Source organism: Thunnus maccoyii, chromosome 13, assembly GCF_910596095.1.
Source record: "Thunnus maccoyii chromosome 13, fThuMac1.1, whole genome shotgun sequence".
NCBI classification, from domain to species: Eukaryota; Metazoa; Chordata; class Actinopteri; order Scombriformes; family Scombridae; genus Thunnus; species Thunnus maccoyii.
In genome coordinates, this window is record NC_056545.1 from 23,411,805 (window position 1) to 23,424,084 (window position 12,280).

At 37.5% G+C, this 12,280-nt stretch overlaps 2 protein-coding genes across 4 annotated transcripts in view; one reads left to right on the forward strand and one right to left on the reverse strand.

Moving 5' to 3' along the window:
- Window positions 1–237: 237 nt before the first annotated feature.
- Window positions 238–11,160, reverse strand: LOC121909665 (protein phosphatase 1D-like). Its single transcript, XM_042430220.1, has 7 exons — window positions 10,524–11,160; window positions 5,808–6,036; window positions 5,070–5,194; window positions 4,766–4,947; window positions 4,332–4,556; window positions 3,864–3,951; window positions 238–2,569 (listed from the first exon to the last, which is right to left on the reverse strand). Exons 1-6 carry the CDS (start codon window positions 11,038–11,040, stop codon window positions 3,868–3,870), a joined length of 1,362 nt encoding a protein of 453 aa, XP_042286154.1. The 5' UTR covers window positions 11,041–11,160; the 3' UTR covers window positions 238–2,569; window positions 3,864–3,867.
- Window positions 11,161–11,284: 124 nt separating this feature from the next.
- The window catches only part of LOC121909664 (roundabout homolog 1-like), a 108,075-nt gene continuing 107,079 nt past the window's right edge, over window positions 11,285–12,280 (forward strand). For all 3 annotated transcript variants that reach the window (XM_042430217.1, XM_042430216.1, XM_042430218.1), the window contains exon 1: window positions 11,285–11,385. The gene's annotated coding sequence lies outside the window, so the exon portion shown is untranslated. The remainder of the gene's footprint in view (window positions 11,386–12,280) is intronic.

The window sequence follows — 12,280 nt, forward strand, 5'->3', positions numbered from 1 at the left end:
ATTTAACCCATTTACATTACTGCCATCTACTGGAACATGATGCAATTGCCAGTGCACCCCTCACAACTGTGAGTAAAAGTTTCAAACAACACAGTAGGTAAAGGCAATACAAACACATTCTAAAGTTGATTTACAAGTTAATTTATTAAACAGAAACATATTATGTCATTAATCATGAAACCAGTTCCACAGTGGGCTAGATATAGTTGTATAAACACAGACACCACAACAGACATGTCAGCACCAATTGGAAAATGAAAACTTTATTACAACACACAGACACTGTATATCCAGTCATTTTCAAAGCATGTAACTTATACAGTTAGTCCTGAGAACTGGCTGCAGTGGATATGAAACCAGACCCAAGTATTGTAATCATCAAAACACACCACATGCCCAATAACATCCATTACCTCTGGACACTTCACAACATACAGAGTAGATCTGAGCATGCCAGACTCCTGAAAAACCCAATTACTTTGCATAATATTAATGTACTGTACAAACTTCTATTGCATATTAATGTACTGTACAAAATCAACAAACTGCTCTGTAATATAACAGGGAAACATTAACCACATGGAGCAGGGTTAAATACACAGCAGTGTCAACAGTAATATGACATTGGTGTAAAACTGAAGGTGCATGATTAATGGTTGAGGTTGATGCATCTTAGAGAAGTCCCAAATATGAAAAACATGTGAAAAGCACTCCTGACTCATTTGTGCTAAGGCAACCATGACAGTCTTATGTAAAAAGAAGGCAACAAAATCAGCTAAAACAGTAACTGAGCTGCCACACCAACACAAGTTAGAACTTTGATTACCTTGTAATTTACTATCTACCATGAACATGGCATTTATTTGACATTAGTACCATACATTTATTTACCATATAAGTTATGAATGCAAACCATAAACAAAGATACCACATATGAGAAGAAAGAGGAAGACATATTAGAATTGTGTTAGTGCCTAGTGAACACTTTAAATGAACTTAATCCAGTCAGGCACAGGTATTTAATCTTGGCTTTTACACCGGCATTCAATATAGCCAACAACCTGTACTTCTGCTTCTACCACTGAAATACATGAGATAGTTTTAATTAAAATAACAGTAATTTAATTGACCTGATAATAAATGGGAGATGCTTGGAATGGATCAATATGAGTGCCCAGCTAGTACCATTGAAGGGTCAGTTCACTCAAATCACACATATCTATGTATATGGATAGATGCCACTATGGTAAGTGGGAGAATGTTTTTTTTTCTCTGGTTTGAGTAACTTGACCCTTTAACACATCCTCAGATGTGTATCAAATATTTTAGATTAGTTGAGTAGCAATTATGATCATGACAGTACACAATTGGCCACCAGAAAAGACACAAAATAAAAAAAAGAAAAAGAAAAAAAAAGACTTAAAATCAATACCCGCATAATTAACATGACGCTCCTACCTCAGACCATTGCGTGTTTGAAGTTTTCCATGATTTTCAGCTGTTTACTACTACAAAGGGCCTCTATTGTATATCCTCAGAGCTTGAAACTCAGAATCCACAACATGAGATGAATATGACCCACCAAAGCCACCTTTTTCCCTATTATTTTAGAAATACAGTCTGACAGAGAAACCCTTTGCAATGGCTTTGTAGCACAACTCATCTGAGAGGAAAAATCATAAACAACAGGTCTGATGTATTTACCCCAATCAAGGAAAGGCAGGCATGTTAAAAAGATCCAACAAGACAAAACAATTTATAACAGTTATTCATTTATAAAAATCTAAACTGGAAGATTTCACGTGTCACAATTCTACATTAACTGGTGAATTGATGTCATCTCAGATTTTTGTCCTTCAAAATACGTCTTTTGGATATACTGTACATACGTTTAAGTATGAAAATAGATTGATTGATTGAACAAATCTAAAATTTCCACAAACACTAAAATTTTAAGAGGGGGCAAGAAGAAGAGCAAGAAGAAAAGGTCAAAACAGAAACACATATACAATCTCAAATTTCTCACATATTTACAAAAACAAAGACTTTGTATAAAAGTATACATCTAAGAATAGGCCTGTGGCACAACAGGGACATGTCTCAGGGCAAAAACATTGTTTCTATGAGACAGGATTCAGCACACACACAAGGCAGCGTTGTGTTGCTGTGGTAGGACTTCCTCAGAGGAGCTTCTTTCTCTCTTTTGAGCATGAGTTTGATGGGACTGTTCACTTTGTACTTTGCTATGAGGCGTCTTGTGGGGAGAACTTTTGTTGGGGGACCTGCCAAACCGACGGTGAGGAGCTTGAAGTTTGGGAGCAATGTGTGGAGAGCGGCGAGACCTTTTTAATGGAGGAGCAGAAGTAGCAGGGTCCATTTGGGTTGTTGAGTCTTGCTTTTCGAAAACATTCACCGAACCATCTGAGGGGGGCTGTGTGGCCCTCACACAGTCAACATCAGGTAAGAGCTGTGCGGTGGCACAGAAGGCTGCTTCATACAGCCCAAATGCCTGCTCCAGAGCGTTGGAACTGTCTTTAAATGGGTAGGGAGCATTCTCTGCATCACTCCGCTGAAATAAAGAAATTAAGCAAATAAAAAAATAGATTAAAAATTACTCTTTCCTTATTATATTTACTTACTAATAAAAAATAATACATGCTTATTTGTAAACTGTAATTAATTAAAAATTAGTCTGTTAATTTCATCAAGAAAATAGAAAATATTTGAGACACAACTTGCCATTCATTGATCTAAGATTAACAATGGAACACAGATGATAGCTGTTACAAATGGACGAACACTAAAATCATGGACATAAACAATAACTGGATTAAAATGTGTTTAAATGATTATACATTGAGTTTTAGGTGTGCTGCATACACACAGCACATAATGTGCATAATAGATAGGATGTAAATACAAATATATGACCTTCACTTTAATAATTCGGGAGGTAGGAGTCTCAATGCTCTCTGTCTAGCATCATTCACTTTTTTTTAATTAATGGTCTGTTCAAAGGTATTAAAGAGAGAAAATAAGAAAGATCAAACAGTCATGTTCTTCTTTCAAAGAAAATCCTCCTAAAAGGTTTATGGAAAGTGCGTATCAAGTCTTCTACTACTGGCTTTCATCAAAGTTTGATGAGGGGGCAGAATTCATATTTGCTTAATAAATCAGTAAATAAGTACGCAAAAATAGTGTTTGTGCCATTTGTTCATTCAACACCACAGTCCTTTATGAAAACCAATCATGAACAGAGCCTCTGTCTTCTTACTTGGTACATACTATGACTGAATACAAGACACTGTAAAGGGTGTGTTACCAAAAGGACCAGATGGGAAGAAAACGACTCAGCACTGGAGATTTATGCTACAGAAATGGCACAAACTTTTGGTAGGAAACCTGTGACATAATTTCTTATTTTAGCTACATAACGTAGCTTTCTGTTGGGCATTAGTAGATATGGTCTGGCCATTTTAAAAAAAAAAAAAAGCCAGGAATTTCACTGTACCCCTCTACCGGCACACATGATATGATCTTGCATTTAGCCTTTTACTTATAACGTGATGATAATGTCTTAAATTAAAAAAGATTGTATTTTTGAATTGGTTATGTCACTTTAATGAGTAACTGGTAAATGTTGGGCAACACATTTGAAGACGTACGGGATCTACAGCAGCATAACATCAATATCACTGTAGCTAACCATTGTTCACAAGCAGAGAAGACTAACCAGCTGTAAGGGAATTTTGATATGTTTATATCCAAATAGCAGATGTTTTGCCAACAGGTTCAGCGAGAGGAACCTGGCTATTCAATTAGTTCAGTTGCTGACACTTTGATACATTTTTATGAGCAGTCACCTCACTACCACTCCAGGCATGGCCATCCCTCATGTTCTTCTCCATATATCTCATCTTCTTCATAAAACATGCCATCCTCATGCTCCGCCTGTTGGCCCCGAAAACAAAGAGTGATATGGTGAACCAATGGGGCACTGATGGAAACCGCTGGTATGACCTTATGTCAGCACCTATTGGTGTCTATGAACCTTCATATTCTAACTGGTGGAAGTTGAAAGCAAATGACAAAATTAAAAAAAACTGGACTTGAATATATAAAGGACAATACAGTGAATAGGAAACAACAAACAAACAAAAAATATATTCAGTATATTATTCCATTGCCAGAGTGGTCATGAGGTACTTTCTCCAGCAGTGACCAGCTCTGCATTTGGAAAATATATGTTATTGTGCTTTATGGTTTCTATGGTTCATCCTAATGAAAAGTTAAAAAAAAAAATCAGGATGAAGCAAAGAAATGGCACTGACCTTTGGAACCTCACATGTGTTATAGGTAGTTCCTGGGTAGGGAACATGGTCAATTCCTGTAGCCATATCAACAACAATCTCATCTCGATGCATAGGAATAGGTGTTCCATGCTCTTGCAGTGCCAGGACAATCACTGTTGTGTTGTCTGCTCGAAGCATGCGTTCTTTCCAAAACAGTAGGGCTGTGCATCCCAGCCGGCGGGCGCAAGACATTCCCTTTGGTCCCTAGGAAGCAAAAAAAAATCAACAGTGGAGGGAGAAATAAAATTATGTTTACAATAATAAAATTTATTCTGGGCTCAAACAAGCATAAAAATCAAGGCAAAATAATCCTTTTCTCATAAAAATTGAAACCATTGTAAATCCAAAGTCACACTGATTGTGTAACGCTGCTCTAAAACTTATTACTATGTATTAGTTGTACAGTTACACACCACCATTTTATCATGGCTATAACACATATTGACAGCATTCTTGGGTGGCATCATATTCCACAGTCCATCACTGCCCAGGATAATGTAGCGATGCCGTTTGGGGTCAAGGGTCATCACAGTGGTATCAGGCTCCGGAGAAACCACAAACTCCCCACTGTAGAAATCGTAGCTCCAGAGATCACCTTTCAACAGATAAGAAAATAATATCACTTTTGGAGGAACAATTAAACAGAGAATATACATTATCAACATGACGCGGAATCTTATGGACACATAATCTCCAGAAAAAGGGTGCTATCTTTACCGAGAGATCGAGCCACAGCCAGGAAGGGGATCTGGTCAATGACTGTACTCCTCCTCACAGGGCCATTATGAGTCAGTCTGGGCCTCTTCCACACAACACGGTTCACCCCGGATTTTTTCATTACACTACAGTTACAAGAATAACACAACAATAAACTTCGATACAGAGGCAGGCTTTTGATCCAGACAGAAAATACAGCAACATGTCTCTTTGTTTACAAAAACAACAGTGATGAATCACAGAATTCATAGATTTATGTCTTATATTTATAATTGGAATATTCCTGCATATTGTCTTGTATTATCTCATTGTTTTGATTCCATAGTCTTGATTCATCTCTCTGCTTAGACAGCCTAAATGTGACTATATTCTCTGAGAGAGGTGACTGTGGGTTAGTGTGTCTTCTTCCTTTAGCTGTTCACAGCTTTCCTCAAAGTAATTGTGTCTGCTGAGTAAAATCCACCTGCACATACTTCACAGGAGTGCACTACATAGTGATAGTGTAGTGTTAAGAGGATAACTGTGAAAAAACGCTTTGCCACGCAAATGTTATCCCCCAATATACAGTACCAGTCAAAGGTTTGAACAAGCTTTCGCATTCAAGGGAATGGGAAAGTGTGTCCAAACGTTTGACTGGTACTGTATATACCAACATAGATTATTTTAGTTATATAATCATACTTGCTTTTCAGAAACATCAAGCTTCATTTTGGCACTTGTAGTGTAAGTGCAACTCACCTGCCACCAAGTCGTTCAATCCTTTCTTTTTCTTTAGGAAGTTCAGGTTTATGGTCTTGTGTGATTTCAAGTGCCTGGAGCGTGATATCAGAGTCATTTTCTTTCACTCCAACTACTACTGCTGAATCTCCTACATGGGCGACATACATGTGAACTCCACGGATCACAATTACGCTGGCTGTAGTGCCTGATGTGCTGGGCAGGCCAGTAATAGTCTTTGGCCACTCCGCTGTAAGATAAAGAAAGTAAATTAAAATGATTCACAGTTGTTAATGTTACTCACTGGTCAAAGATGCTCTAAGTTTTCAAGTGGAACCCTGCTGGTAGTATCAGTAATTACAATAACACAACAAAATGTTGTTTAACTAGTCTATTTACCACTTTAGAATACTCAAACTGCAACATATAGGCTACTAAAAGCAACTTGAGTAGGGGACTTTAGATTTTAGTAACAAACAATATGGTTTAAGACAAAAGTAGCACTTTTATCAAGAGCATCACTGGCAACACCCTGTGAAGAATGTACACTGGAGGTAGAAATACCTCACTGGACTTGTGTCTGATTTACACAACACACCGATGGAGGCATAAGAAGATTATAAATAGCAGAAAGAAGACAGTTAAGAAGCCTTTGCATCCGTCACAAAGGTCTTAATATTGTCTACCCAGCTTAGGAAGCCTTTCCTAATTTTTAAGACTACCACAAGATATGTTATCACACACATGTAAACAAACAAATCAACATTAGTTCAGCCTGCATGTCAGTCAGAGGCAAATGTGCACCTTTGAACCTGCTTAACGTAATTTTGGCAGCAGCTGTACAGCCTGTGGCCTTAAAAGCAACCACAGGGAATAGTTTGGTTCTGTATTCTCTAATCCTACTGAATTATACCGAGGTTTCTTATAGCAATCTTTTTTATACTGCAGAAAAACTAGCCAAATGAAAACAATGTCTCTCATTTGATGAAAAAAAACACCCCTTCAAACTATATGGGTATTATTTTATACTATTATTTCATAAAGCATGGTGGCCATATAAGCCAGGCTTACTTGACTGAATCAGGCTTATTTGTGAGATATTTTGTTTAATAAAGCAGGGTTAAATAGGTCTGAATCATGTTACCATAGAAACATATATTCCCACAGAGTAGCCTCATTGTGCTCAGGCTGGTTTTTAGACTTCACCTCAGGATTAAAAGTTACTGTTTTCTTGTAAACAAACAAAAGTTTTGTTTACACTGAGCGTTACTCATCAAAATACATTGTGTGTATTCTTGAGGTCTGACAAAAGTGTTGAATGTTTTTCCTTCCTGATAAAACATTTAATTATTTTAATTCTGCACTGTTTACTTCCATGTTTACTAGCTTGCTGTTGTCTTCTTCCCCGACCTTGTTGGTGCAGTACGAGACAAATAAAGCAGGGACCCACTCCTAGAGGCCAGAAACTCAAAAGAGTACCTTTAATCAGATTTAAACTCTACCAATCAGACTGAAAGTATTTTCAACCAACTCCTCCCCAGCAATCCTCTTAATACTGTACATCTATACTACTAAGAATAAGTGTTCCCTAGTGACCTACAACATGCTGCCAAAGGTTCTCTTTGGCTTTGTGGTTTTGTCCATCTTGACTTAAATATTTAATTCTTCATATCACATGTTTACTACGTGCTGTTCTGTGGTTGTGAATGTCCTGATTTTTTCTTTACCTCTTTGTTTTTGTCATAGTGAATTGATTAGAGGTGCACAATCAGATCCACCAGATCGGTGTCTGGACTGATACTGACCTTGTTAAGTAGGTTGGGTATCAGCCAAATGTGTGTCTTCATCAATGTCATAACTACATTCAGTGTTTCTGAGATCACATTCATGAAATCACAGAACTTTTTCAGAGAAGCGGCAATCCTTGGCCTCATGTCACCTTACATAAAAATGATCCCAGTGAGTTCCAGTCATTGAGATGAACAGATTTTACAATTGGGATATAGGAGAGCACTTGTGTTGGATTGACACTGGGTTTCAACAGATACCTTGAGCTGAGGTATAAGATTTTGTATTGGGAGAGAAAAAAGTTGGATTGATGTGATCCAAGCTTCATGTCTCAATTCATGTAGCACTGAGTTGACTATATGAAACAGTTTCACTCTGGTTCAGTTTGTTAGACTTTCCAAAGTCAGGCCTTTCACAATAAGTCCTGCTATTCTTAACCTCCTTTATGGGACCAAATCCTGATTCAGGGCTTCTTTGACATTATACACTACACATACAGGACATTATTATTTTTGTGGAATTAACAGATAGATTAATTAAATACACATGCTTTCTATGAGAGTGATGTTGAAACTGATTGGCCACCACCATACACTGTCAAAGGCACAACCTGCGATGCAGAATGTAAACAAAAGGTAAGATCACCACTAAACACGTTGAACCTGATTTAAACCCCAGTCTGATTGGCAGGATCTGACAGGATTACCTTGTTGTACACAGACTAAGACTACAAATCAATTAATTGAAGGTTTATTCCCTGTCAAATCAGATAGTTGTAGCAGAACTGTCTCAGATTTTGTTCAAACCTTGTCTATATCATGAATGGGTCCCAAAACCAAGGACTGTTAAATATTTCTGTTCAAATCCTATGCTTTCATATTTTTTCAGCCCTTGGTATTATTTCATTTTTATAGTCTCAAAAACACCTTATCTGGGAAGCCATGTTTGGGCATTAATATCTTGAGAGGTATTGTTCTTAATCTCACCAAACTTTGTACGATGGAAGACAAATGTGTTCTGTATGCGAAAACCATTAAAAGCCCATACTGCATGCCATTTTATTTTTATAAGGCTGTAGATTTGGAAAAAAATGCAAAATTCCTAAACAAGAGTGATATTGAGGGTACTACAAACCAACATTTTTGCACCAATATGATATCAATCATTATTCTTTTCTGCAAATACAATCTTTTGCCAATATTTGAGGTCTCTACCAGCAATGGACATTAATATATTATGAATAAAACAAGGCATGGTAGCATGTTGGTCATTTTCATAGGACCAAAATGGTATTTGGGGCAGGTAGTCGGAACATGAAATATAGATGGAAATTGCTTGTGTATGGTTATTAAGGGTACAAAGAGCCAATGTCCATCCATTTTTCCTTCATACAAAAATAGACACAGATTTGAGAGATATTTTACCTCTGGCAGAAAAACATCCATTTCAGGATTATATTTTTTTTGCCTCAGTATCTCCATGATTATTGAATCCTGTGTCATAGGAATTGTAAGAAATAAAGGATAAACATGTTTTCAGTATGTTCATTGGAATAGAGGGCATTTGAGATGGGAATTGTATCTCCAGTAAGGTCCTGGATATTTAAAATAAGTGAAATATTTTGATAAAATCTCTGGTATAAGGAGCAATAAGTGGTATCCTACATGGCCCTCTCAAGCTACAGTGGGAGTATCTAGCCTAAATGTGTGTCCACATAAAAGGTTGGTTGTGTTTATACATATAATTTTACAGTGTGCATGTTAGAAAGCTTTAAGCATTAATGACCTATAGTAAAATGAGCCTACAGAAAACATGTATTTCTTTCTCTAATCAATATTTCAGAGGCTGGAACACACATACAGATGATAAGTGAAGACACTGCTTCTTCATTATGGAAATGTTTTTCCACCTAGAGTTAAAGCAATGCTAATTATAACTATGTGTGGGAACTATGAAGGGAACATGGAAGGACATTTGCACTTTGTACACTAAATGACCATACATTAAGCTATTTCTACATACATTTTCATGTTTCTACTAACTACCCCACATAACATTTTTGGATGTATGAAAATGACCGAAAAATGCTACCACACCTTGTTTTATTCATAACATCTTCATGTCCATGAGTGGTAGAGACCTCAAATATTGGCACAAAATTAATAAAAGATTGTATTTGAAGAAAAAATAATGATTGACACCGTATGGATGCAAAATAAATGGGTGTATAATGCCCGCAAGATCACTCTTGTTTAGGAATTTTGCACTCTTAACCAAATCTAGGTCCTTATAGAAAATGAATAGGCATGCAGGACAAACTTTTAATGGTTCAGTCATACTGAGAACATGTTTGTCTTCCATCCTACAAAGTTTGGTGAGGATAGGAATAATTATTATTGTTATTCATGTCCAAATATGGCTTCCCAGATGATGTGTTTTAGAGAGTGTAAAAAAAATAAAATATATCAAAAAAAAATATTTAAAAAAAAACATTAGAATTGTACAAAAATATCTTACAGGCCTTAGTTTTGGGACCCAGACATTATATAGACAAACTCTGAACAAAATCTGAGACGGTGCAGCAACCACTTTTCTGGATTCTGTCTGATTTGACACAGAATAACCCTTTAATGATTTATGTTGTCATTATGTTTGCATTTTTATTTGTAAGCCTTAATCCACTAACATCAACTGCTATGACGCACACATTCAGAGTTATACTGTGGGTGTCATGTCAACGTTAAAAGCTGTGCAGTAGTCAGATGACGGCTCAGTCTGTTTATTTGTGATGGGATGAGCATCATCCTACCAGCTGAGTGGGATACTGCCTCACATGACACACTTTACAACGCTGCAGAGAGCGTGACAGCGAGAATTATGCAGCAATATATACAAACAGCTATACATATGAGGCGGGGGCTGCAAGTGAGGTTAACTTTGATGACTTACGTAGCTCTTTCCACATTGCATGGTGACAGGCGATGAACCCTTTACGAAGAGCAGCACACACTTCACTGTGATCCTTCGACCAAAAGCCCCGCTGCCTTTTCAACAAATCCCACAGATTCTCTCTGGCGAAGTGTGCTGCTTCCCGACCCCCGTGACCATCGAAAACTGCGAAAAACGCCACAGACTTCCGAGTGTCGACTACATGCTCTGCGACTTCTCTGTCTGATGCCGGTGCACTGTTGTTGCCACTGTCCTCGTTTGATAGACTCTCTACCCACATTGCAGAAACTGGGGCAGACTCAGCAGCAACGTTATGCCCATGTGTCTCATTTTCAGTCTGTTTACCAGGTTCACTCTCCGCTTTTTCCTGTCCTCCATGTCTCTGCGACTTTGGATAATCTTCGGCTTGCGACGGCGTCGGCTCGTACTCGATTCTTATCTCGACAACATCCTCCATGTATTTCCTCCCTCCTTGCTCGGAAAATGCACTCATACGAAATGTTATTGCGTCGTCCATGATTGTGAACGCGTAATACTATCTTTCTAAGCAACAAAAGGACACATGTAGTTGCTAACTGTAGCTCGCAAGCTAAAAATTTTGAACCAATTTTGCCGCGACTGTATGGCCGAAGGCTTCCTTCCTTTTTGTTTATCTTCACCGAAACGTCCCGCTGTACGTAATGACGTCCTGATTTCCCACCTATCAACAACTACGCGTGGCACGCCTTACTTGCGTTACTGGCGCTCGAAAAACATTTGAAATACAAGTAGGGGTCACTTTGCAGACCCAAAAGACGAGAAGTCCTTAACCTAGCACGTTTTGCACAGAATTCCCACCAGTGTGGCAGAACAGCAGCCAGAAGTAAGCAAACAATGAAAAACTTTCTGTTGGCTCCATCATTCATAAATGTCTTCATATTTTGAGAGGCAATATTACAGCTAGCATGCATTAAATAGGCTATTGGGAAAGTGGCCCTTAGGCTAACTAGCCTAATTACAATTGTAAATAAATAGAGCTTAGTTAATTTTATCTGTCTTTAAAATGAAAATGTTCAAAAGCTGTTTAATTTTAATGGTCAACATTAAGACACTTGAAAGACTTGTATCTTCATTTTCAATTTATTTATGAAGACTTGACTTGGACTTGCCCCAAACGACTAAAAATACTTGATTTCAAACTTGCTCTGACCGACTCAATTAAATGATCTGGAATTGTCTTGATGTAAGTCGGTTCAGAGGAGACACTTTAACATGTCACAGTTGGAAAAGCACAGGTGTAAATGTTAAAAATGAATTATGGTTGAATTCCATTTAGCTGCTTCAGTTTCAGGGTCCTATAGGGCATGCTGGTACACTGTCATTGTTAACGTTATTAGTAACACCTGTGCTTTTCATTTGCAAAATCAAGAAATGTATAATAGTATTTCAGCACTTTTAATGTTAAGATTAATTTAAAATTACAGTAATTATTTTGACGCTGTAATACAAAGGATTCCCTTAACATACTTGTTGCCTTATAGACTGAATTTAAATTTTGCTTGCATTCAATGCCATGTAGCTCAGCTTTGCAGAGTGCATGAATTTATGCTAAATCCATATTTGTACTTTTAAAAGAAAAGGAGGTGGAAAATGTCATAGCAGGCATTATCCATCATCCATTACAGTACAGTTGGTGTGGTTGTGGGAGCTCTTTATCAAGTAGTGCTACAGTAATGCCATATGGAGGCAGTATTAATGTAGTCAAATTAACTATTCCT